Source organism: Archocentrus centrarchus, chromosome 8, assembly GCF_007364275.1.
Source record: "Archocentrus centrarchus isolate MPI-CPG fArcCen1 chromosome 8, fArcCen1, whole genome shotgun sequence".
Classification (NCBI taxonomy): Eukaryota; Metazoa; Chordata; class Actinopteri; order Cichliformes; family Cichlidae; genus Archocentrus; species Archocentrus centrarchus.
The window spans coordinates 7003103-7030311 of NC_044353.1; the positions used below are offsets into that span (position 1 = coordinate 7003103).

Genomic DNA, 27209 nt, shown 5'->3' on the forward strand with positions numbered 1-27209 from the left:
AGCAGTGTGTTATTAGCATCCAGAGACTCCAGAGTGTCTGCTGCACTGTCACCTCCCACAGCCTGCTTTACACGCACCCTGCCCGCTTGTGTTTGTAAAATATATAGATGGGTGCAACCTGTATCTGCTGTCTGACTCACTCACTGAGAGGCGCTCCGAAAGCGCACTGTCAGCACAACGCCTTTGTGTGTTTGGTGTATTCACACGTAAACACAGGCAGAAATGAATACGCTAGCAGCAGATTGAAATACACAAAATAGTACACTTTATTCATTTTGGTGTTGTTTTTTTTTACCTTGACAGAAAACAAACAAAAAAAGCTCCAAAGGCACAAATTGCTGTGCTACTTCATATCTACACTGGACACTATAAATAAGAAACCTGAGTACAGCACACTTGTTGAAAGATTATATACAACTTGGTTTTAAAATGTTTTAGCACCAACTTGCTAGGAACTAAAAGGTGTTTGATTGATTGATTGCTTGTTTTTTTGTTTTTATTTACAAACTGACAAAAGAGCACTACTGAGCAAGCGGAAAGACTCGTGCGATGTCCTCTTTGGGCCTGAAAAGGTTTTAAGTGTGAGAAAATAACTGAAGTGATATCATCAGGGTTATCTTGGCGTAAGGAGAGACTGGGCGTGATGTTTGAAAGCTGTGGGAATTTGCACCATAATGTGGTGCATTATGGCAGCTGTAGGATGCATTTTAAGCATTAGCCTTTTCAGAGCTTGGCTCATCCTCAGCTGCCATTCAGCTTTTTGTAGTTGCACATCAAATCCCTGTAGGAGGCCTTCATTCTCAAAAAAGATTAGCAGAATAATGTGTCGGCATCAGGATATGCAACCCATATCCTGTGGCTGGGAGTGCAGGATACCAGTGGAAGAGTCATAGTCCACTCATGTATGTATGTTTACTGTGTAGCTACAGTTAGCAGTTGGTTAGCTTAGAGTAGCTTAACTTAGTTTAATTCTATTTGCAGACTATTCCTTAAAGATGGACACAGCAAAGTGAAGCCACTGTGGAAATACCTCAAACTTTTAGAGCGTTTTAAGTCTTTGGCTCGATGTTAAGGTAACAAGAACACCTGCAAGTCCAAAATTCACTCCTGTTAGTTTGGAGTTTTGGAATAACTGGAAAATAAATTAGTTCCTGAGTGGAAATATTCACGATATCTACACAGAAATTTTAGATTTTTTTTTTAAACATTTAATTGCAAATTCAATTAATTTTTTTTTTTAACTTGGTTAGCACTGGTACACAGCAAGAACACAGCAAGAAGGTTCTGGGTTTGAATCCACCAACTTGTCTGCGGTTTTGGATGTGTGACAGTGAAATTATTATACCGTGTTAAACACCAAAGTTATGCCATAACCGCAAACCTTCTGAAACACTATCTCATGCTGTAACCTGACACACACCTCCCTACACTTCACATCAATACTGCAATGATGGTGATGGACTCATTGATTCCTCCTCTGCATTTCCCACTATTTCTTCTTCTGCTGCCATTTTTTGAACTGACGGTAAGAGAATGGATTAGCTCGAAGACTGAAACTCCACCGCCAGCTAGGGTTATGGCAGTGGAATTGAGCGACGTAGGCACACCACGCACAGGTATAAATGCGTATGCGTATAGATTCAACACAGACGTCTAAATTACACTTGAGGCCCCAGTCACATGGGCCTAAAGACTAGTCAGTGAGCCCACGGCAACCATCCCCGACCAGTTGGCAAATGGTTGCTGGCACTCATGAGGTGAAACTGGTCACAAAGAAGGTGCTGCACCAAAAACGTCCATGTACTTGCGCTGGTTGCTAGCAAATTACCACGGTCACCCGTAGTTTGTTTGGCTGATTTGTCTACAAACACTCGCTAGTCAAGCGGTAGAAAAACTTGAAAAGGGGCGACACAAACCACAAATCATTTGCCTTCAAAGTAGAAGTTGTGCCCTTTGAAATGTGACGGCTGCAGCAATGAACTACAACTTTTAGTTTGAAGGCAAATGTTCTCTGTTTGTGGCCAATGTGTGCCGCAGAGATAGTAAAAAAGATTAACATAGGTTCTGGATCAAATAAATGATGCCAATCTGGAAATACCTTAAACGTGCATTCTATCCGAAGGCCAGCAGATGGCATTAGCTGTTGTTCCAAAGAGGCTTCCAGTCCTATAGAAGTCTGTAGAAAAAAAGGTTTTCTAATGTGGCCTCTGAAAACACTTTCCTGCTCCATTCAGTGTCTTATTCACTCATTTTGGCTCATACTCAATAAAAAAAAATCTATTTGCAAAAAAAAAAAAAATCTATCACATTTCAATCATACTTCTTGTCACATCCAGTTTCTTGCAGCCAAGATGGCAACAGCTTCAAAACAGGAGTTCAGAAACAAACCTCACGGTAGCTACATCCATCTTTTATCCTGTCTATGGTTTGCAAACAAGTCTACGTCTGCCATGCAAACTACAGGCAGCTGCGACAGTCTGCTGCTGGCCACAGCAATCACATGGAGGAGGCTTTTGGTGCAGCACCTTCTTTGTAACCAGTTTCACCTGTTGACTGCCAGCAACCTCCAGGACCCACTTGCCAGAAAAGATGGGGAATACATATATTTCACATCCAATATGGTAATGTCTGCATCATATCATGCATGAAACCTGTATAGACCTAATTTGGGAGGTGGCTTAATTTGGGATTATGGGGTGGGACTGAATATGAGAGACACTTTTTACGCTACACTGCAAAAAAAGATAAGTTCAATGATTAGAGCAGCTGTAAGTGCTTTTAAAAATATTTTTTCCTTATTTTTTACCATATTTCAGCTAGTTCAGCTTTGTTTTTAGTCAATTTTGTAAAAAATGATATATCCCTCTGTCCTACAGTGGCTCTATGATACAAGCAGCTATTCTGGCTTTTAGCCACTAGCTCCAGAGATGAGATTAATACAATGTTTATAGCTACAAACAGCAGCTGGTTAACCTACCTAACCCCGGAAACACAAATACCGGAACAAGAAGCGTAGTTGCATCTGAAGGTAAGAAAATTCTATTTTTAGTCCCACCCAGACCTCTAAACCGAGAGCACGCTCTTTGCTCTTCCCTTCCACACAGACCAAAACCACCTGTCTGCTTGCGTTGCTAAATCCACTTTATTCTTCTGTAGTGGAAAATAAGTTTCATTCCAGTAAATGTGAAATTCTGTTTTGTATATGCTGTTCATGTTTCTCCTCTGTTGGGCTGATGTGTTATGTGTGTGATGGCCATCAGCCTTTCACACACTTGTTTTCTGTAAATTCCAAGCCCGGCATGTGTTAAAAAGCCCTGTGCTAGTGTGGTAGGCTTTTTGCTGGGAGGCTTTCAGTAGTATTACCAGTTTTAGTGAAATAACTCTGTCAGAGGCTCCTTACTAAAAACAAAAAAAAGTGTCAGGGAAATACTGAATATTTCTATATTTTTAGCATAAATATGTTCAATATTTATAAACAAAATATTAACTGTTATCAGTGATATCAAATATAAATCTCAGTCTTTGCACTAAAAAACCCTCTTCAATCACCCCGACCTCCACAATATTATGAGTTCAACTTGTGAGCGGTGGAGAAGATGGTAAATGAGGCCGACACTGGTTTTCAATCCGTAGCCTGTGTGACGACACGTGTTTCAGGTTTTTACAGTTATGACTTGTATTTGGTGATCACTGTCAGGTGTTTCTGCTCACAGCACAGCTCAGAATCATCCAAAAAAAAAAAAAAAATCCCCCTGGTGAAGCCCAGGACTGCAGGCGAAATATTGTCGAGAGTCTGTTTTTCCGCATCAGTAGACGGCTCCCATACTCTGTGTGGCCGACGGTGCAGTTGGCGGGGCGTGGTGCACTTGGCCTGACTGTGGCAGACCTAAATGCGCGCCCTGCTGCTGGTACCAGTTCTGGTGTGTGTACTCCCCCATGTAGGCAGGTGAAGAATCAACTGGAGGCTGATAGGGACCCTGCCCCCTGCTGGTAGGATCTAGCAGTGCATTATTTTTGATGCTACTGCTGCTGCTGTTTGTGTTGTTGCCGTTCCCGCTGCTGTGGTTGCTGCCGTTGTTGTTACTGTTGCTGCTGTTGTTTTCCCACACAGCTGGGGATGGAGGAGAGTTGCAGGCCATGGAATCACTGGCATCCGGACTGTGTTCCAGAGGAATATCCCCGAGTGGAAACTCTCCGTTCTTGTAGAGCTTCTTAAACTTGGAGCGGCGGTTCTGGAACCAGATTTTGACCTGGAAGGGAAAGCATAAAATGTTGAAGCAACTTTAAACATAATTTGTTTTTTGCCCACTTAGGTGAGAGATATATTGCAACCTTATAGTTTGCAATAGTTTTAGAATAGTTTGGCATTTTGACAAATATCCTTATTTGCCTTCTTGCGTAGAGTTTGATTAAGACTGATATCGCTTTGTTACGTCTTTACTGCAGCCAACACACTGCTAGCTTAGCTTAGTTTAGCACAAACTCTAGAAATTATCCTGGCTCTATTTAAATGTAACAAAGCCCACCTTGAAGTCTAGAGTCAATTCATTTTAGCTTCTGGCTTGGTTTTCACTGATGGCTGAAAATATCATTCTTTAGAAGTTCCACTACATTCATCAGCTACCTGAGGGGCTCTACAGGGCTGTAAGGGACCAGCTAGAATAGTTTTAAAGGTGCCTTTAGTTTTTAGAATCTTTCATTTTCTGTACATTTTTGCGATCACGTGCAAAATCAACTATTTAAGGCCTTTAAAAAAAAGTATCAACATAAATACAGCAGAAGCAGAGCTACTGACCTTTGCCTTAATAGCTGTTTCAAAAGTTGTGGCTTTTGAAATGCATTGCTACAGTGGTGTGCTTCAACATTTACTTTGAATGTCCCCCGTTTCTAGTTTGCATCATATTATTGCTGCTGGACTAGTGGTGAGTTTGTCTTCCATGCAAACCACAGTGGACCAAAGCAATCGCCAGGAGGATTTTAGTGCAGCACCTTCTTTGCGATTTTCAATTTATTTTCAATTTATTTATATAGCGCCAAATCACAACAAACAGTCACCTCAATTTTCATCCTTCTTTTTAGTGTCTTTTGGATAAGTAGGGTTTCTCCCTGTAAATGTGAGTGTTCAAGCTTTTTAAGCAAAACAGGCAGTAAAAAGCTCAAATAATCCCAGTCTGCCTTAACTAAATGACTAGCTTAGCAACTAGCTAGTAAACACAATGTAGCATTTAGCTGCTTAAGAGCCAAATATGATCAGTGTTTTAAAGAGATGCAGCTTTACAGACATTTGTGCAAACCCCTGGCTTTAGTAGCTGGATTCAGTGCCTTAATCTGAGCCATTTTTCAAATGCATCTATTCAACAGCTGTTACCAAACAACCTGATCCAGTTTTTTTAATAATAAGTAAGGCAAAAAAAAATGAGGAACATTTAATACAGAGTATTAAAGATAATGCTGTTATTTGTAAGTAAAGAGCTTCAAATCATATTTCATACGTTTCCAGCTGAAGGGGATTGTGCTCATGTCTGTGTTTATTTAAAGCTTGTGAATGTTACCCAAGCATAACGCAGAGCAATGATTTACAACAGCTGTGATAAAATAACACGCACCTCAGGTTTTGTCTTTTATCACTCAAGCAAAGATAAATCATGCGGTAGTAAATCATTAGGACTCGGAGATTACGACTGCAAAAACACTGACACACGGCAACAACTCGCAGCGCTGCCTACAATCACGGTCAAACATAACATACATTTATTTGTATTCTGCTGTTTTGTTCTGCTCTGTTTTCACCCGATTAGTTTAGTATGCTGTCACATGAACTCAGATTTTTCATAACTTTTTTTTTCTGTTGGAATCCCAGATCAGTTTCATGTTAATACAATATACTGTAGCATCTTTGTCTTCAGTTTTTCGAACCATTGAAGCTCTCTGTGGTGCTTCACCATCTCCATGTTACCTGCTGTGAGTCTTTTCAGTTCTGCTGACTCTTTAACTATTTTAAGTGCACTCGTTGGAAACTATCTAACCTCCTGAAAAAGCCCACTGCTTTTATCATTTACAGTTCAGATGACCTTTCAACTGCTTTCATCTCTCACACCTCTGCTGACAATCCACTGCTTTCAGGCCTTTTCATTTTAGTTAACAGCTCACATGCAAACTAACCTCAGGAAGCAAAATTTGAATATGAACTACTTCCAGTGCCTCCACTTCACAAGACACTTCACATCCCATCAGTGCTTCGACTTCAGTCGGCACTTCAGATGATTTTAAAGTCTGCAAGTCACACCTGAACTGCAGTAGTTCTCATCCGTGAAGTCTCACCTGCGTCTGCGTGAGGCCCAGCTGTGCGGCCAGCTCAGCCCGCTCCGGCAGGGCCAGATACTGGGCTGACTGGAATCTCCTCTGCAGGACTGCCAGCTGGTAGCTGGAGTAGATGGTCCGGGGCTTGCGTACCTTCTTTGGCTTCCCGTTGACCAGCCGAACTTCCACGTCTGGTTCTTCTTTCACTGCAGGAGGTAAACAGAAAAAGAAAAAAAAGTAAAAATTTCTGTAGCATTTCACTGACACCGTCTTCGATCGTACAGCGTAACACAACCTGTGCCTGACTTTTCACACTTCCTTTCCTCATACGATGAAGTAAACATGAATTAGGTCGGTGCAGGCCACTCGGTGCGGAGAAGTTGTAGCACAAAAATAGCCACAGCCACTGCAAACCCCGAAATTTCAAAGAAATTCCGCCAGCTCTCTGAGCTTATAATTTTGGTCTGAGTGTCTCCCACAGCTGGGGAGGGAGACAGAGATTTATAGGTGCTTTTCATGTAGCCTAGAGGCCCGACTGTATACATCGCTCCTCATTTGTCCCGTTGTTATTCTTGTAACCTCTTTTTTTGGTTTTTCTTTAAATACACAACCAATCCAACTAAAAAATATTTGTTTATATTTGAAGAACACGCTGGGCGGCTGTGGCCCAGGACCGAAAGTGAGTTATTTAGTAATCGTCTGCATGTTGGGCGAGATAATGAACCCCAAACTGACCCATTGCATCCATCAGTGTGTGTGATATGTGGCTTTAAAGGCTGCTTTTTAAGACTAAGAAGTGCTGCATAAATGCCTTCATCTGAAAGTCACCTATTTGTAAAGTGAAGCGTGTATTATATAGTATGTTCCAGAGGAGTTATTTTATGCTAAACTTCTACATTAAACTCACACAGTGTTGTTGTTTAAAGGCAGAGGAGTCCTGTCAGTACGTTTGAAAGAGAATTTAAAGAATTTATAAAAGGGGATTAAAATGTATTTAAAGAATGAGTTCATATTTTAAAAATCATTAAATAGCTAAAAAAAAAAAAAAAAGAGGTTTATATTTCTGGGTTGGGGGGGCTGCCTTCAGCTGGTGTTTTTTTAAATATATGTATTATGTTTTATTACTATTCATTAATTGTGCAATTATCTGTCTACATGAAACAGGGTTTACATATTTGCACCTTTGTTTGTTTATTTATTTGTCTGGGCGTGGTGACGGGCCTTGCGTGATAAGGAACCAAGCTCGTTGAATGATTCAAAGGCCAAGGCTGACTGACAAGTCGTGACACCTGATGTGCAAGGCTGTGGGCCAAAGTCCCCCGGGGCCATTTCCAAGAGTCAACTCCCAACTGGAATGCCAAAAACAGTACACCAGTCTGTCGAGTTTGCTTTTTTTCCGCTGTAGTTTGCACCGACACACCTCCCAAGCTCTAAAAGGAGCCCACAGAGAAAGCCTTTCAAACACAGCTTTACGGCTGCTGTTCAAAATGCTGACCTTCGTGTGCTACAATGCTCGTCCAGAATCAGTGCGTTGGGTCCACAGTGAACCGGCTAAGTGTTAAGAAATGAGTCGTTCCTTCCTGATATTAGTGAAGTTGAAAGGTCACTGATTAGAAGCAGAGCGTGGCTTCCATCCAAAGGCCTTCAGCCTGCTTTCCATTTGCCTATCAAAATAAAATCTGAGCCAAGTTCAGAGAGGTGATGATAAAAAAGGAGAGGTTTACAGTGAGATTCCATTCTCAGTGTCTCCATGCTGCTCTTCAGCCCACCGCTGATTGTTTCCTCTGGGAATATTTACACAACACTTCAGTCTGCCTCTTAGAAAATCAACAATGATCTTAATTGTTTATTATATGCCAAATTTTTTTCATTCATATAACATTTATTGTTTTTAAAGCTTTTGTTACTTTACAAAAGTTTTACACTTTTGTAAAGCAACAAAAACTGCATCACCTTTTGTCCTCCAGCAGCTGCATTTTAACGTGGCTGACTGCAGATCTGATTTTTTAATATATTCTTACTTTGTAGAAAAAATACATTCACAGCTGAAGAATAACTAGTTTTTATAATATATTTGTGAATTATTTTATTTACAGAGACACTCACTCATAGTGAGCGCCTCTCCCCAGGCCCAAGATCATTGTGTGTGCGATTTTTCTCCCTACTAATCATTTTCTCACGATGGACAATAGAAAGTTATTTGTGAATCAGCTGAATGCTTTAAAATGTGATGTAATGGGGAGCTGGACGCAGTGGAAAAGTGGAAAACAAAAATAACTTCTTTTTTTTTTCCCCGTGCGTAAAACTCATGCGCAATTATTGGGTTTATGTGGCTAGACATGAGCTCTTGCCATACATCAGCCTCAGGTGGTCAATGTGGCTTTGGACAAAGATGGAGAGGAGCTTACACGGCGCTGCTTATCACATGAGAGGAGAGCTTTTTATTATTATTATTAAATTGAGTCGATTATTACTCATAGTTTGTCTCATTTTTTTTTTTTTTACTCGACGGGTAACTCACCGCTGTCCTGCAGAGTTGTCTGAACCTCCCTGTTGAATGCTCCGTGCTCTCGGTACGCCGCATGGGGGTATGGGTACTCTGCCTTCCCAACAGGGTAGGCACCGCCGGGACCCATCCCGTTCAAGCTATAGTGGTGGTACGCGTACGGGTTCATGTGCTGAGCTGAGTACGGCTGCTGCGCCGAGTAGAAATCCTGCGAGACGTGGAGCGCGCTCTGGCCGCTGTAGAAGCCCATATCTGTGGAGGAAGACTCCGGCATGGTGGGGGAATCCTTCGCAGCCGAGATGGAACCGCCAGGCACCGGGAGGGAGGGCTTCTTCTCCTCGAACACAGGTGAGGGCTGCCCGTTCATTTTCAGGCTTTTATATCGTCGCTGTTGTTTCCGATGGGGCTGCTCCAAGGTCTGAAGCAGGACTGTTTAGAAAATCCTCACGCAGTCTGAAGCTGGCTTTCCTAAACTCCCTTGACGCAGCAGCCAGGCTGTCCACGGTGGCGGCGCCCAACCCAACTAGAGCTCCTAATTACAGGGCGCGCCGAGTTGAGCCAAGCCGGGCAGGACAGAGAGGAGTGGATGTCTCCTTCTCATTGGCTCGCCTGCTCGTTCCCTGCCTCTGCCCTGAGGCCAAGACAGCGCTGACTGTCGCCTGTCTGGCTCCCTTCTTTTCCCCACAGAAACCTCCAGTAAGGCCTCTCCTAGGCCTTCACCAGAGCGCGTAAACAGCTGGCAGGAATTACTCAAAAGTCCTATTTTAACTGCCTCGAAATTATTGAAGAGATAGCATACAGGATTTTGGGCAGATAAAGATTTAGCGACCAATCAACTATGCATAAAGATGTGTGTGATAAGGAGTGTTAACGCATTGGCTTAAAAGTGTTGCCTCCCATTCAAATGCAAATAGAGCCAGGTGCGTTTAAGAACCTCGTTGGGAGTTATTTACAGATAATCAAGGCTTGGTTGTCTTCTTCTTCAGTGTGGTCGGCCTGGGCTCCAGGCTTCTGCTGCGCAGGGGGGGGGGGGGGGGGGGGGGGGGGGGGGGGGGGGGGGGGGGGGGGGGGGGGGGGGGGGGGGGGGGGGGGGGGGGGGGGGGGGGGGGGGGGGGGGGGGGGGGGGGGGGGGGGGGGGGGGGGGGGGGGGGGGGGGGGGGGGGGGGGGGAGACGGCCAACAGTAAACCTACAATAAACTTAGGAGTGTGTAACATTCCTGAGAGACAATCCATGAAGACAATGGCAAAGCTTCCATAAAGTTTGGCGAGAAACACAGTATATGAAGTGTTACAGTTTGCAATAACAGAGGGAGTTTCTTAAAAACGGGATATTAATTTGGCTTTTCGCGCACATTAAATTTCCATCGCCCTTATAGGCTGATTCTGCTAATAACACAATATCACCACCAGGCGTCACTGTTGAGACTACAGTTTTTCTACAAGTATTGGCAACTTAACATGCTTTAAATGTACCAGCAATGAACCAGTCTGACTTGTAATATAATGACAGAACTGTTGTATATGTGGGCCTGTGTACAAACCTCCAATCAATAAACAGATGATTGATGTAAGTTTTGCCACTTTTTTGGGGGGTGGGGGGGGTGGGGGGGTTTGTTTAGAGCAGCTAACCTTAAACTGCTCCTGCCCTCAGATGACCTCAGCTATCCCTCATGTCCCATTATATTCTGGATTATAATAATAATACGTGACTCTATTAATTATATCTTATATCATGAGTTAAAACTTGTAGCTACTCCTGTCAATACTTTTATCGACTTCAAGAACATTTGCATTATTTACTTCCACACATATCACCACACACTTGAACCTTATTATTTTTAGTTACCTATTTATTATTGTAACCATATTCAGCCACTTGGCCATTAGTTGCTTATATCTATTACTTTCACTGCTATTAAGAATACATTTTATTTATACAAGTTGACAATTAACTAAAAATTTTGGAATGCAGTGTCAACTATTATTTATAGCTGAAAGTTTACTTTTACAAATGTACTGATTTTTACAACAGTATCAGTGTTCTTCACATTTTAACTATCATTTCATTGCTTTTAGCTGAATTTTTCTTAGTAAAAGTAATACAGCCATTTTGCTTTAACCTTTATCTAACTGGGCATTAATACATATCAACCTGAGCCATTACCTTACTCATCAAAATTACATTTTGCTAAGTAATCATTAGGGAAAAAAACACATTTAGCTTGGTAGTTATTTTTACACCCCTATATTTAACCTATTTTTTCCCACTGTTTCATTGTTAGACTGCTTGATATGCTGGCTTCTTAGCTTTTCTGCATAATCTGCAGCACAGTGCTCAGCAGATACTGAGCAGCTCCCTCTTTGGAACACTTCAGCTGAATATGTCAGCCACTCTTTACTTTTAGCCAACTCTAAATAGCTCTTAACCTCTTTACCAAATATTTTAACTGTATTTCAACCTGATGTATTACTGTAACTATTCATAGATCTATTAGCATTCTTCACTTTTAGGAACATGTTTTAACCATTTATTTGTTGCTTTTGGCTTTCAGTCACTGAAATATACTCAAGCTAGTCTGCCTTCACTGTAACTGGTCACAAATCCATTCAGCCTGGCCCAGTAATTTTAGCTTCTGTAGCTGTAATCATTACCATTAATGTTTCCGTTACTTGTAGCTAATTATTTATTACTTTATTACAATACATTTCAAACATTTCTTTAGCTAATGTCCAAGAAGCATAACCTTACCAAGCTATTCATTCATCAGTACCTTCAGCCGGGCATTGATTTTAGGAATACTTTGCATTCATTTCATTACATTTTGGTAGCTAATTATTAGTCTTAGTTAGAGAAACAGCAGTGAGTCTTTTTTTAAACCACTGCATTTGATTGTTGACTTCATGGCATGCCTCTTAGCTTTTCATACGCATCATCCACAACACAAGATGCTCAGCAGCCACCCTTAGAACTGATCAATTCCACATTCTCATCAATACCATTAGCTGGGTTACTGCACTACAGGCAATGAAACAAGTTGGTGTCGTTCTTAACAACAAAAGAATGAATGCGTTATTATTCCCAGGGTTGTAAAATCACACCACTTTCAGGTTTAATTTTTTTTTTATTAGCGTTTGTCTTTACGTCATATATGGTAAATCCCGGAGTCCTTGCAAAATTAAGTTCCCAGAAATGTACAGCTTTATGTTCTTCAGTAAAGCCTGCCCTTTTCTGCACAACCGACTCAACTGCATCTCAACCTCAAAAGCTCTTCATGTGACTGACCAAGCTCTCAGTGGCAAGGTGTACTCTGTTCTCACGCATCATAAAAAAGAGGGAGAGTGTGGATACATCGGGCCTGGGATGAACAGAGGCTCTTGGCAATGTTATTTACAAACAGGCGGTGGGAGTGCAGAGGGGAGGAAAGAGGAGGGGGATCGGAGACGCCGGCATGGTGGTGAGTTGTTTTCCTCTTTCCTTGTAGCATGGTCCCGAGCGGACAGAAGAGCAATTCCCTGTATGGTCCACGAATCCCAGAATGCCTTGTGAGCGAGTGAGAACACCTGGGGTGAAAACACTGAGGGGAGTGGGTGGCAAAAGTCGTGGTAAGGATGTGGGGAGGAACGAGGGGCTGTTTTGATGTTCTGCGGGGAACATGGGGTCCATTTTTCACAACCACGGAAAATTCAAATGTTCAGTTTCGGGGCCGGCAGGCAAACTGATCAGAGCAGGTAGAACTGAGACCCACCCACCAACCCACCTTCACTCCCATTTACACTCTGAGAACAGATCAAACATGACTTTTGTGTCTGTGTTCTTTATAATACATTTATGTATAAGTGCTGTTTTTGTATTCTTTACTTGGTATTTTACAAGATTCCCTGATGGCCAGCGCAGAGAGAAACAGGAACAAAAAAAAAAAAAAAAAGGAAAAGGAGGCTCGTCCAATTTTACATACAGTAGAAACCAGTGGTGAGAGAAAGAAGGGCGCAGTGCCCTGGATTTGTCCATAGGGAGGAGCACTTTGTGTCTGATCAACCCAGATTAGATTGGAAGGAAGAGACAGTGACGGGAGGAGAGAGAGAGAGCAGAGGGCTGAGGGGGGACCGGGAGGAGCGGACAGTCCACCCTGTCAGTCAGTTTGTTGGGTCATCTTCAGTTGGTCAGCTGGTTGTTTTGCTTGCTGGGTTGTTGAGTGTTTTGTGATCTCCTCATCCTTCTCCCCTCGTCCCTCCCAGGTTGAAGTGAAGCGATCGACGGAGGTCTGACTGGCCCACATCACTCCACACGGCAGCACAGATGGTTTCACTCTGAGGAGAAGCATAACGGGACATAAGAAATATTTTATCAACTGAAACAAACATCAAGTGCAAGGTAAACATTATTTTATGTTTGCCTCACAGGCAGCATGACACGCACGAGAGAACGACACCACACTCAGAGCCAGCCTGGCTGTAGCTGCATGTTTACAGTGCAGAAAATGGGAGTTGTTCTTTTTGGAGTGGTACATTTGTTTGCATACTGAATTGGGCACATCAAGCAAGGGAGGGATCAGACACTTATCTGCATTCTGGTAAAATCTGATGCACCAATTTTCTGCATCAGTTAAAAGGGATCCTATTAGGGAGAGAATGTACACATGTGCATACTTTGTACTCCTTTTTGTGGCTTTTGTTTGGAGAAGTAACCTCTAACCTAAATATTATTGTGCCAGCCATTCCTGTCAATGCTAAATTCGTTTATGAAACCCCTGGACTTGTTTCAGCAGGATTTCCGCCAATGTTCAAAGCTTTCTCCCAACATGCCGCACACATGTGACGCACCGCACAGAAAGCCGGCTGAAGATACACAACGGGAATCCCTGCTGCACACAAAAACAGCCGAACAAGCGGCTTTTCCAATATTTCCAATGTTCTGTTACCTTAATTTCACTGTCTGCAAACAGCTCTCAAAAATATGTCTGAAAAACTTTCGGTACTGAACAGTTTCTGATGCATAAACTCCAAATAAACAAACTATCGTACCCGGGTCCTCGTCCAGCAAACCTCTCAGCCATCAGGGGGAAACCCCCGCTGAGCGCAGCTATACACAACTAGGGGGGGCGACCCCTAGTTAGTGACACTGGTGACTTCTCAGTCTTTAGCCTGTGGTGGCAACTCTAAAGTTTAAACATTTATGAATGTGTTACGAGTGCGTTTTTATGTATTTGCATCATTACTAAACCACAGTAACTAACAGAATGGACACATTTTGACATCTTCAAGATAAAAATTCATGGAAAACAGAGACACGGAAGTCTGTTTTTGCAAGTTAATCTAGAAGTTTTGACATTTTATGAAACATAAAAAAGAACAATGAAAACATTGGTCTTTAGCCTGGTTTCTGCATGCCACATCACAGATGTTTAAGTGACTTTGTGTTGGTGGTCACGGCCTGTTTGTGGCTTCTGAAGAAACGTGACAGAAAAAAAAAACTGATTCATTAACCCTTTAACTCCAGGCGATCGCCGCTAAAGTGCCAGTTTCCTGCCATTACAAGCCAGAAACAGCTGGTTAAGACATAGCTTATCACCGCCGAGTGATACGCTGAGACTTTTTACTGTAACTCTGACACCGTTTGTCCTATCAGAAGAATTCAAACGGTTCCTGAAAGCCCAGAAAGTGCACTTCACAGCCCTATGGGGGTATTACGGTATTTTTTCCCAAAGTCAGCGAACAACGGCACTTTTGAAGTATGTTGCGCCACAGCTTGGTCTGAGTGAATAATGATCACACTTAAGGGAAACACCACATCCAAACTTCATTTATTTACTGACAGTCGGCAGGTGAGCACGAGTTATTTCATCTCCTCAGTGCTGACAGAAAGAGAGGGTAGCGGTGCGAAACTGAACTCCTGATTCTGATGTTTAATTCAGTAATCAGCATGTTGACAGAGATTTTCTATACTTAACAGTAAACAGGTCAGTCTCTCCTCAATAAGAACATACAGCCTTTGAGTGCCTTAACTCTTATACAGTAAACTGTGGCAAGTGAGACACTTTAAAATTAAAATTATTGTGATAATTTTGGCCTCCTCTAAAATCTGTAAGGCCTACAGACACATTTACACACACATACACACCACTGAAAGCAATGGTTTACAATAATACATATTTATAAGTCAAAATAAATGAATACTTTACTCCATCATGGCAGAAGACAGCTGGAATGAAGTAAAAGGTATCTGAGCCTGCTGTTATATGTGAATGATCTCAAACAGAAACTTTAGCCAGGCTCACCTTATGTAAGCTTCTTGGCTTTGTTGTAGAGCGAGTCGACCACTTTGCTCATGTTCTGAATGGTCTCTAGTGCCGCCTCATATGTCTTATCCACCACGGGCTCATCAAACACAATCAGCACACCTTCACCTTGGTCCAAAATACCTGTGGAGCAGGATGGGGTGGGAAGAAAGCAGGAAAGGGCCACAAAACATTCATATTTAAGCCAAGGAAACACAAACACACACACACTGCACATTCATATACAGAAAGAGATGCATCATAAAAGCTAGGGTTGTGAGTGAAGACTGTAGCTACTCGTTGAATCAAATGCCCATTTTATATAGTTTAGTGTTTACTGACAAACGCTGCAGACACGTACCGTGAAACTTCTTATCCAATATCATTTGTGATAATTTCCTCTCCACGTCTCCCTGCAAGGCAGACACAGTCTGAGTGCAGCTGCTTCACTATGAAAACCTTTTGGAAATCCTTAAAGCAGGCAAGTCATGCATAATGCAAATGAAATATTAACCAACAAGAGCAAAACCTTACCTTAGGGAGTTTGATGAGGGAGGAAATGTGTGCTATCTGTCAGAGAACAGATATGCGAGGAAGAGTTTAGAAACACGTAGCACTCTACAAGTGTTTTTCTGAGCTTATAGCCGGTTACTCTACATGAACCATATCCATATCTATCAGAAGGAACTAGAGTGGATTACCTGTACCCTGGAGAAAGGCTCAATGACCCTGATGAGGTTCTGCTCCAGCAGGTTGTCATACAGCTTGGTCAGGTGGGTGCTGATGATGGGGTCATCCCTCAGCTCTGCTTTGTACTCTGTTAGTGCCTAGGGAAGGTTTGAGTAAAAGACATTTTTAATCACAAATGAAGAGGGTGGGAAGATTAAAACATTATTAAAATAGAAACTGTGACCTACACAAAGTCATCAAACTGTACCTACACACCTTTTCAAAGTCCGCCAGCGACCGGTTCTTGCTGGCCTGTGCCACACATTTCAGTGAGTCTGTCTGTAGGAAAGAAAGAGAAATGGGTAACGCCAGAGACGACAGTGAACAAACAGCTTTAACTGACAGATACTGGATACAAAACAGCCAAATGTTCCCAAATAAATACAGTAAATCCAGCAAAAGCCCTCCCATTTGGCCAAAGCAGTTACTGTTGCCACAGCTGCTCATTCTCACACAGCATATTATATTGCTTACAGCTTACAGCACAAACAGTGGGTCAGGTCTCTGTAACTCTGCTGGAGGGATGGAACGTCATGTATCCAAAACACATCCCCTCTTTTTGGCGTGTTGGTTGATGCGCTAACACATCAGCCCAGAATCTCCAATAGGTGTTCAGCCGGGTTGAGATTAAGCAGCAACATCTGGATGCTGCAAATGAAGCCGACGTAAAAGTGCCAAAAACTGCAGTTCTGGCTGCAAACTCCCACAGACTCCCATGTTAAAATGCCCAAATTTACACCATTACAGCTCTCATTTACAGGCTGGTATTTTTATTTTTTTAAGTTTTTGGTCTCTATGGACAGTTTTCCCCTTCATAACAACTGTATGGTCAGTCTGCTTGGCCTCGTCGCCACTAAACGACCTCTCCACAGTGTTTGTGTTGATGCCGTTTGGAGCATTTTAAATAGAATTACCTATTATAAATAATGTGGCCTGCTGTGTGGTGCAGCCTGTTCAAAGAGTTTGTGCTTCAGTTTTGGTGAGGGACAGTCTAGTGTTCTACATAGTCTTTACTTGGCACTAATTAGTAGGTATGTGTGTCTGTGCTACAACCATAAACATGGTTAACACGGTCACTTCTGGCTCCAAAAAAGGCTAGCCCAAATGCGGACTTAAGTGTGGCTAGCCCAACACTTAAGTCCACATTTACTCTCATTATAGGACCATGCACAGAGCAACCCAAAGCGCCACACCCTTTTGTGGTCTGACTATGATTGAAATAATTGTACCAGGCAAAGTCTATTGTATTTTAAAGTTAGACGTAAAATAGAAACTTGTAACAAAGAGTGATACCTGTCTGCCGGCGTACCGCAGAGCTAGCTTGCCGCTGATGAGGGCCTGGACGTCCTCTGGCCTGAGGCAGAGAACCAAATATATCAGACAGCGTGAAAGGGAATTTCACTTCATGCTGCCTACTTTGGAAACAGAGTTTGGGATTTTACAGTAGATGTATTAACCCATGAAGGCCACAGTCATGTATAGCACTTACGCATTGAGCATGATTTTGCAGAGCAGCATGTATTTAAGCGCTGTGATGGCTCGCGGGCTGTCGATGGAGTCGTAGCCCTCGAAAGCCTCGTAGAAGTAGGAGTACGCTGTCTTCCAGTCCTTCTCCTCTGCTGCATGAATGATCCCTGGAAACGTGAGCACACACATAAAGTCAAGTTGGTGGCGCTGGACAGAAGTGTGTTCGATTCGTTTATTGTATTACGTGTGGTACCTGACTGCATGTCTAAAGCTGCTTGTAGTTTGGGTGGGCAGTAAATGGCATTGGCGGTTGTCCTGGCAGACGTGAGGGCTGCACGGGCCTTGGGCAGGTTACTGAGTGCGTGGTATGTCTTACTCTCCAGCAGCTGAACCTCCACCAGCAGGGCCTTATCATCCATCTTCTTGAGCTCCTGCAGCAACTGGGAGCCTAGAGAAGGAAGAAGCGTAGTAGAGTCAGATTTCAGTGTGAGTTTCCAGATAAGAGTAAAGATGGACTAAAACTGTAAAAAGACAGAGTTTTTAAACAAAAACATCACGCTGATATTCTTTTTTGCAAGTTGTATCCACAAGGTTTGTCTTGTCAGGCAAATTAAAAACCTAAATGTGAGGAGATGTCACACTCACCAAGCTGTAGAGCCTCCTGGTAGCACTTTGTGTCGAAGTACAGTGAGATGAGTCGAGCCTGAGAAGAGAGGAGAGGTTTTATTCCCCCTGAATCTACACCTGATAAAGTGTTAATATCTGCTGTTGCTCCCTGATGCTGCCAGCAGGCAATGCGGTCCATCTTGGGGTATATTAAGGGTGAGGAGCTGGGTTTCTTTGCTGCATACAAGCCAGATTATTGAGTACAGTGAGGTCTGTGATCAGGACTTAGTTTGTAGCTCTGCTACATGTTATTGCTATTAACAAAGTTTATTAAAAATAAAATAATAAATTCTTATTCTTAAGCCACTAAGTGGCAGTGGCGCAGTGGGTAGGCGCTCGCCTTGCAGCCGGAAGGTTGCCGGTTCGAGCCCCTGTCCCTGTCACTGCGTTGTGATCATGGGCAAGACACTTAAACCACATTGCCTAACAGTAGCGCCAGTCTCTGGCTGCATGACCACAGATGCTCGTCTCTGGATGAGTGATCTGGAACGATCATGTCATTGTGTGCCTTGCGCGCACAATGACAATGAATTGAATCTAACATCTGATAGAGCAGCTCCTCACAGCTCAGCTCAAAATAATCCTTATCTTAAGTCAGTCCTTAGTGCAGCCCCTCAGGCCATCCTCTGTCTGAAACAAGCCATTTTAGCTTTCTTCCTTCTCTCTTTCAACCAACTTCCTTCTGATTCGCTGCCCCTCGCAAAGAAGACTTGATAGGCGGGGCTTCTTTTACTCACAGCCAGAGCTGTGTGACTGAGACAACCATATATAGATGACCATTTAAAGCAATCTGAAGCCTGAGAAACTAAATAGTGCAACACCTGCAACCAACACATATAAAAAAAATCAACTGTGTTAAAAAAAAAAAAAAAAAACTCAATTCTAAAAACGAAGCAAAACTCAGTCCAGATTCAAACAGGTTTATATGCCTACTCGCTTCTGCTGATTTTCAACTAATGGCCACACAGAATTCAAGTATTAAACAAGCAAATAATGCAGCACATATTGCATGTTTCATAATACACTGTGTAATATCACTTGGTGATTGTCTTCACCTATTTTTCATTGTTTGAACCGTTCATTGTCTGTTCGGCTTGCTAAAATGATGGCAGAGATCAGAGATCCACAATGTCAGAGATCTCAGTGTCACCTGATATAGTTTGTTAACTGACTGTTAATTCTCACCCAAATAAACGTGAAAGGAAGAGATCCGGCGGCTGAACAAACTGCTCGGTGCAGTCGAGGCCTAACAGCAGCAACCCTCACCTCTAGCGCCTGTCTGAGGAAGGTCCTCTTCTCAGCCTTGGCCCACTCTATGCACTCGAGGCAGAGCTCTACCTCCTGACCTGTGGCAGCCTCCATGTCCAGGAACAGGTCCAGCAGGGAACGGACCAACCGGGCTGCCTTGGCCTTGGAGATGGAGTTGAGGAAAGGCCGGACATATTTCAGCAGCCCCCCGAGCTCTGAGAAAAGGTTAAACGGAAAAAAAAGTTTTGCCTGGGCAAATAAGAAGAACTGCAATTTCAGAAAAAGACATACAACATCAATCTGTTTTCCCAGTAATGGAGGAAAAAAATCTTTTTAAGTCGTTCACTTTTATTTGTCCGTAAAGGCAAGTGTAAGTCATGATCAGCAACCACAATGTTTTCCTATAAAAACTTGATCCTTTAAAGTAATCAACAATTCCATAATTTGGACATTCATTTTGTTTAATCCCTGACAGTTATTCCAGAGACAAGTCCGACTTGTTTAAAACATTTACAGCACTTCAAGCACAAGAGGAACAAACTGTTCAGCCAAAGGCATCTCAAGCTTCCCGTATTTCCACCGACTGCCACCTGCCTGGCAACAAGTTTTGGTTTACTGAGAACAACAAAACGTTCTCACAGGCGGCACAGCAACTAAAAATAGTTTCAGCCAGAATCAAAAGAAAAAGTTTAATTATTAAAGCGTTCATTTACCAAAGCTTAATACGTACTTATGTTCAGGAAAAGGTCAGAAATAAAAGGAAAATTCATAGATTTTTGTCAAAAGCGTGATCTGTGCATATTTAAAAATTTTTTTTGAAAAACTCATCATTCATAGCAAGTTTGCTGACCTGGGTTGAGGTTGAATAGTCCTAAAAGTGAATGTCCTAATCACCTTACCTTGACCTCATCTTGGAAACATCATTAAGTTAAGGAAAGCTGTGAAGGAGAACTCAGCCAGGTTTGAAGGAGTCGCGTAAAGAGAGCCTCACAGCATCTCTCTGAGCTTACACTAGGCTGCTTACAAATGTGACAGTGATTGTTGCTGATGTGGGTCTGCAGTGTTGTAACTACAGTGTCCCAAAGTGGGACTACAAAACAATGCATTTTAGATACCCATGTAACCTTGGTGTGTTTTTATGCAGGCTATATAAACAATGAAAACCCTTGAATGAAAAAAAAACACCACTTCATTACAGTCACATCTGTGAAATGAAACAGCTGTATTAAGGGATGTCCGCTCACATTATCTGTTTTTGCTACGATGATGAGCCACATTAACTCTTTCTGAAGGCTTTCAGTATCTCGTCAGTCAATTCATTTTTAATCATCCTAAAAGCTGGAAAATTTCATTTTAATTATTTTATATAAAGTTTCTTTCAGCTGTTCCCTTATTAACAACAGATGGCCACAGCGTATGGATCCTCATGCTTGAGTTGGCAGATTTTTACACCGAATGTAAAAATCATTACATTAGGTGACTGTTAACCACAACATCATGGAGCCACCGACTTTTTATCATTTTGAATACAATTTCATAACAAGCTGATTTTGTCAGAATTCATTTGTGGGTGATGAAGACATAGGTCTATCAGTATATTAGGACTGACAGAAGTAATTTGCATGATCGTCTTCATCACTCGACACTCGATTTGCTCACCTGTTTTCGTTTTATTAAACTTTGTTATAAATTGTGACCCACCATTATCTCCAGAGATAATTCCAACAACCTCTGTCATCTGCACATGTAAGCTTCACAGCCTGTAAACAGCTGTTAACTGCTGGTTACTCCAGATCTGCACACACTGACTGGGCCAAAAATCTAATTTATCCATCCAGTCTCTTTTCCTTTCACTGGTCCAGTATTTCCTTTACTTAAGGAGGTAATGAAGGAAGCAATGAAGCACCTTTCCTTACTTCTGGGTCACTTTGCTCACTCAGTTATGCAAACCTGGTGATTCAACCAAAACGCTACACTAGAATATGTATAATGGAACTCAAACTTGATCTAGTGGCACCTCAGCCATAAGTATTTCCTGACTCAAGTTTTCCAGGAATTTGCTCATGAGTTTCACCATAAGTTTATTAATCTTGCTGCTCAGCATTCACAGCGTGTGTAATCAAAATAAAACAGAGTCTTAAAACTCAGGACATCGTGTTGGGTTTACCTGCCGCCTGTCCCGTCTTTGCCAGCAGGCCCCCCAGCTCCAAGATGCTCTGCTCTTTGACACGCACCGCCTCCTCATCGCTGTCCTGGATGTCCCGCTTCACTACAACACACAGCACGATGATGTCATCTGATCCGTGTTAACGTGAATCACCGCGATATACAAACACTGAAAACGCTGATGTCCCATTAATGCTTCCGTCTCTTAGCGCTAAAAGATAAAAGGTGTCATGAGTGGAATGAGGCGGATGGCGAGCAGCCAGGAGGCTCGAGAAGCTGCGAAATGCCAGAGCTGTCACCGTAAAACAATAAACGGCATCGGCAGCCAAACGGCTAAGCTTTCATAAATGATAGAAAGGATCACAGCGCTACACCGGCATGCGTTATATCAAAGACGGTGAAATTAGGCAACGAGCTAATTTTCTCTTAAGTTTCTTTGTCGGCCTGGCATCTGACAAGACGAGGGATAGCCGCTAACACTGGCTGGAAGCTAATGTTAACTAGCCAGCTGTCACCCCAGTCACTGTCTAATGAATGAGCAGGGGTAGCTAACGTTAGCTTGTCTGATAAGCTAGCCGGTAAACTGCTAGCCGGCTAGCCCGCTGCTGCTGACTCACTGTGCAAGCAGTGAGCAAACAGACACGGCCAGCACTCAGCTAGCTAGCGCCGCTTAGCTTAGCCCCTAGCTAAGAGCGAGCCTGGCTAACTCCGCTGCTTCCAGGACTGATGGAGTAAAGCAAAGCCTCTGCTCCAAAAATTACTGTCTTTCCCATGCCATGTTTCGCCCAATATATTTACCTATTGAATGTAAGATATCAATAGAGGCATTCCGGTCTGTTCCAAGAAGAGACTGTGCTCTCTGAAATTCAGCCACTGCCGCGGCTGCCATCTTTCCTCTGCCTGCCTCCGCTCCGCTTTGCCCGCTGGGTTTCCGGTGAGGTCGTTCACATGGTCGGAACAATGGCTCCCTCTGCAGGTCACATCCGGCAGTGCTGTGCGAAATGGGGCTTGTGCTTCTAAAAACTCATGCTTGTTTTAAATCAGTTTTACGGCAAATTAAGGTCTAACGGCTGCATAGCACCCACTGTCTGATCTGTTAATATTAGAACAACAAATCTTTAGTGTTTTTTTAGTCATTTATTTGTCTGTAATGACCCCTGCAATACAACTTTGTGTGCATTCTGGCTTGAGGAGGTCACTGCTGTGAGAAGTTGGAAAAAAAAAGTGAGACTCCAACCTGATAAATTTATGTTTAAATAAGCAAAGCGTAAGCCCCCAAGACTGTATATTTAAGATGGACATAGCTTCCAGTTCTGAAAAGTGAAGCCAGTGTTAAAGTGCTTTAAACCTTCAAGCTTTTTAATGACGAGCAGGTGGCGATTTCTGTTGTAGCAAAAGCACGTCTGGTGTTACATTATAGGTCTATGGGAAAATGACCCTTAGCGCCCTCGTTCATGCCTTCAATAAACACTTTCCTGATGAGTCTATGGGCTTTGTCTCCAGTTTCAGCTCATACTGAACACAACATGGTGTTTATTTTGTAAATTATGGTATTCATTAGACTCTGGAATGAGAATAAACCAGGTTATGAGTGAAAGGTCGTTAGCCAATGACAGTGCAATGCCCCTTGGTTGTCACATATGATTTTAGCTTCATCCATCCTTTACATACAGTCTATAGTAAGTGCAAATATTAAAGATGTATGACTGTCAAAGGTGAAAACTTGTGTAACAGTTGAAACATAGGATTACAAATGTGTGGTTCACTGTGCAAATAAAGTTTATAACTCCGGCGTGATTGTAGTTTAGAAAACCACATTTCCTGTTTGCTCCTGGTTTCTGGTGAAATTTAGCAGTGAAAGCTTTGCCATTTATGATATGCTATGTAAAGTCAGATAGGTATAACAATGCACTGTGTTCTATTTCACTCTTTTCTGAAATATATCAAAATTTTATGTGCACTTTTTTGTTCTGTTCTTGAATTATATTTTAATGACCAAAATTAAATGACAAAGTCAGAGACCGACTCCTTGTGCTGAAACATATGGTGTTTTATCTGTAGCCCCTGCAAAGAGAATCACTGTCTATGCTGGAATTGCATGACTGAATTTCTGTTTTGGAAACTTAACAGTCGGGTTTCATGTCAGTGGCAGGTTAAATGATGTGTTAACACACTGTAGCTTCATGTTAACCACTAAGCTAGAGAACACCATCATAAAGTAAAGAACTGGAGTCATGCATTAAATATACAAAATAGCCTTTATTTCATAAAACATAAAAAGATCCCAAAATACTCAAAATCAAATCTCACAAGTGAAGTCACTCGTGACAGCTGTCTGCCCTCACAGGACGATGGATAGGTAGTCACAAACCTGAAAGCAAAGAAAACAAGAATGATTTAGACTGAAGTCTGTCACATTAACACAGCTATATGTTATAGTGTGTTTCTCTGTGAGGTGTGTGGATGAACTGGCACCATACACTGCAGCTTATCATCAGGTTGGGAGAGCTTTCTATGTTGGGAGCTACAGAGAATACGGGGTTGTGGAGGCAGTCTTCCATGTGCTCCGACACCCTGGACTCCAGAAGATGCTGCAGGACATTAGGAGTGATGTTCTGTTTCTACGGACAGCACACAATTCATCATTTTAGTCTTCTCTTTCTTTCCTCTTCCTTTCCCCACAAAGTTTCACAAATTTTATCCAGGTATACGATGTGTTATTATTTTCAAATTAAATTGCTTCCTCGAATTTAAAGAGTTCTACCGTACACATTTCAGGAACATACAGTCATGGTAATAAGAAAGTACACCCTGTTTCGGTTCTATGTTTTCTAATTAAAAATAAAAAATCTGGTCCTTAGCAGGTTTGTCATGTCATTAAAGAGAACATGGCAGCACAGCTTAGGTTTGCTAAGCTGCATCTGAAGAAATCACAAGACTTCTGGAACAATGTCCTCTGGACTGAGCAGACCAAAGTGGAGATGCTTGACCATAATGCCCAGCACCACATTTGGAGAAATCAACCACAGTCTATCAGGACAAACCACTCACACCAAGCACGGTCATGAAAGCACATCCATGAACTCCTCTGTATACCAAAATATTCTAAAGTCAAATATGAGACATCTGTCTGACAGCTAAAACTCAGCTCACACTGGGTAATGCAACAGGACAATGATCCCAAGCACAGCAGCAAATCTACAACAGTCAAGGTGTTGCAATGGCCCAAAGTTCAGACCTTAATCTGACTGAAAATCAGAATTGCTATAATGGGACCCAAAGAGAGCTGCGCATAAATAAATGCCTGCAAAAGAAGAGTTTGTCAGAATTCCTTCACATCAATGTGAGAGACGGATAAAGTCACAGAGACAACGATCACTTCAGGTTATTGCTGCTAAAATTGGTTCTAAAGGCTACCGAATCACAAGGAGTGTTTCTGCATTTTAGTTGTTGCTACATAAATAACAATGCAATGTCATGTTTTATAATTCATCTGAGGCTATAATTAGATAATGTTGGAACCAGCTAAGGAGCAGATTATTATTCTTTTTCACATGACTGCAGTTGTTGTGGGGAGACTTAGGATTAACAGGTTAGGGGAATCCTTTGTGAGTCAATGTCCTCACTGAGATAATCAACCTAACATGGTTCTGTGCATGTGTGCCCCTCCCCTACACACAGAGTGGAGCAGATGGTCACTTTCAAGGAAACAGAGAACAGTTTTTAGCCAAAATATGAGAGCAGCTCATCCAAACATCAACCTGGGGTCTGTAATATGTGGTTGTTAGGATCGATGAGGAGCTCACAATCATGCAGAGATTTTTCAAATTATTACACAGGAGGAGGAAGACTGAAATTTCTGGTGCAAACTGACAACAAAAGCACCGCCTAGCAGGCAAAACATGCCCGTCACACTGTTCATGTCACCCAGTTATTGAGTGGACCCCATTTTTCTATTTTTAGTAACAGTGACCTTGCTCTTGACCCCAGTGACCCCATATACAATCCCAACCTTGATTTAGTCATAAGCCATCTACCCCTAAAGATTGGTGCGTGAAGGCTGAAGTTATTGAGGGCACACTTCAGTGGACGACGCCCACCATGGGCGACCACATAATACATACTGTATTTCAAACTGTAAATAACAAAAATGAGAGTTGCAACATTGACATGGAGAGCTATAATAGATAATAACAGATGATAACTAAGGTTTCTAAAGCTCGGGATTTAATAATAATAATAAAGACCCCAATTTTTAATAAATTAGAATTCAGCAACAAACCTTAGTGTTGATATAAACTCCACAGGGACAGGAGATAAAATGGCTGTTGATGTTCAGGTTGTTCCTGCAAGATGAATTAGTAAGCTCAGGATAAAGTACTGTACAAACATCGGTGCCTTTGCCACTGATTCATCTGCGTTTCCCACAGATTTGCACTGCATTTGTCTCGTTTATAAATATTTTATCTGCAAAGTAGTTTTCTGTTGTGATGAAGGAGAAACTGCGACTGTTGTGACAGAAAAATCTTAAGACAAGCCGACTGCATCTGACTGCTTTAAATGTCAATTAAAAATTGCAAAATGGTAAACAACCAATTATTGTTATTATGGCGTTTCAAGCAATTAATTCTTACACTCACGAACGACATATGGGGCAAATAATACATATCTCATCCATTCCTTCCACGACAGATGATATGTACTGCTGCTCGAACAGCTGGTTCCTCTCGTACTCTTCAATAATAGACATTTCTGTGGCACAAAGAAATGCCAAGAATCAGCAGGTTCACACAGGCCACATCACCACTGAATCTGCGTGTGACGCATTACCTTCAGACATGAGCTCCTGCTGGATTTCTTCAAGCACTGCCAGTTCATCGTACTCCTTCATAACACCCAACATCTGTAAGAAAAGGCATCAGACCTGTTCCTGTTTCGACACCACCAACTAAGCTCTCATTCACTAACTTATGATTGCAGTTCAGCTTTTAGATGCAGCAGAATGTGAATGCCAAGGCAGCTCTGCCGGAGTCCAAATAACTCCATCCATACACAAAAGACATTCCTAAATGCGAAATGAGAATATGTAAAAGAAAGAAATGAGCCGTGTTTTGGCAGGGAGAAGCTGAGAGAGACAGACCTGTGCCATGCCCGCAGGTCCCCACAGTGAGGGCAGTCTCTGGTCCTCTGACTGCAGCGCGCTCCACTCTTCCTCCATCACCTCCTGGACGATGATGGAGGCCCCGGAGCTGCCACCCTGCTGGCTCTCTCCCATCTGCCGGTATCTCTCCAGCAGCCTGGCCCGGCTGTTTTTGAGCCTGTCTACACAACGCTTGAAAGCACAAGAAAATAAGAGACTACAGTGTTTAACGAAAACTAGCAGTGTACCAGCATGCTAACTAACCAGCGCACTGATACTTCGTAATACCTTTCGGTACGTTTCTTTCCATGGCGGAGTCGTTCCTTTATACAGTGAGCGGTGTCTGTGCAAAGCGTCCATTAAAGGTCAGTCGCAGTTGTGCGTTTGTAATTACTTGTTGAAACAAACTGGCTAAAGTTGGAGAAGACTTCAGGATCAAAACATTTCAGCTTTCAGCCCCGCCACCCGGAAGTTGATATATGCTGCCGCGGATTGCATGACGGGTAATGTAGTTTTGAGTGCAAATTAAACTATAATAGAATAGAATGCCTTTATTTGTTATTATACAGATTGTACAATAACCTTATTAAATATTAAAATATTTCCTGTCAAGTTTAAAGTTTTTTCCATAGCCATATGAGCATATTAGAACTGACAGGAGGGTTTAAAAAGGTGGTGTCCAGACCACCCTTTATATAAATGGAATAGATTT

At 42.3% G+C, this 27209-nt stretch overlaps 3 protein-coding genes across 3 annotated transcripts; all 3 read right to left on the minus strand.

The window, feature by feature from the left end:
- Positions 1-242: 242 nt before the first annotated feature.
- LOC115784314 (homeobox protein Dlx3b-like) lies at positions 243-9313 on the minus strand. Its single transcript, XM_030735492.1, has 3 exons — positions 8822-9313; positions 6322-6506; positions 243-4250 (listed from the first exon to the last, which is right to left on the minus strand). The coding sequence occupies exons 1-3, from the start codon at positions 9171-9173 to the stop codon at positions 3807-3809; spliced, it is 981 nt and encodes a 326-aa protein (XP_030591352.1). The 5' UTR covers positions 9174-9313; the 3' UTR covers positions 243-3806.
- A 2595-nt stretch (positions 9314-11908) lies between these two features.
- Positions 11909-22313, minus strand: LOC115784313 (26S proteasome non-ATPase regulatory subunit 11A). The gene is made up of 13 exons (XM_030735491.1): positions 22156-22313; positions 21359-21460; positions 19210-19406; positions 17923-17980; positions 17531-17725; positions 17300-17444; positions 17104-17164; positions 16027-16089; positions 15783-15908; positions 15616-15651; positions 15443-15494; positions 15082-15225; positions 11909-13114 (listed from the first exon to the last, which is right to left on the minus strand). The coding sequence occupies exons 1-12, from the start codon at positions 22244-22246 to the stop codon at positions 15083-15085; spliced, it is 1269 nt and encodes a 422-aa protein (XP_030591351.1). The 5' UTR covers positions 22247-22313; the 3' UTR covers positions 11909-13114; position 15082.
- Positions 22314-23596: 1283 nt separating this feature from the next.
- On the minus strand, positions 23597-26963 carry rpain (RPA interacting protein). Its single transcript, XM_030736109.1, has 7 exons — positions 26786-26963; positions 26498-26689; positions 26188-26260; positions 25998-26109; positions 25640-25703; positions 23838-23978; positions 23597-23728 (listed from the first exon to the last, which is right to left on the minus strand). The coding sequence occupies exons 1-7, from the start codon at positions 26855-26857 to the stop codon at positions 23699-23701; spliced, it is 684 nt and encodes a 227-aa protein (XP_030591969.1). The 5' UTR covers positions 26858-26963; the 3' UTR covers positions 23597-23698.
- Between the last annotated feature and the right edge of the window lie 246 nt (positions 26964-27209).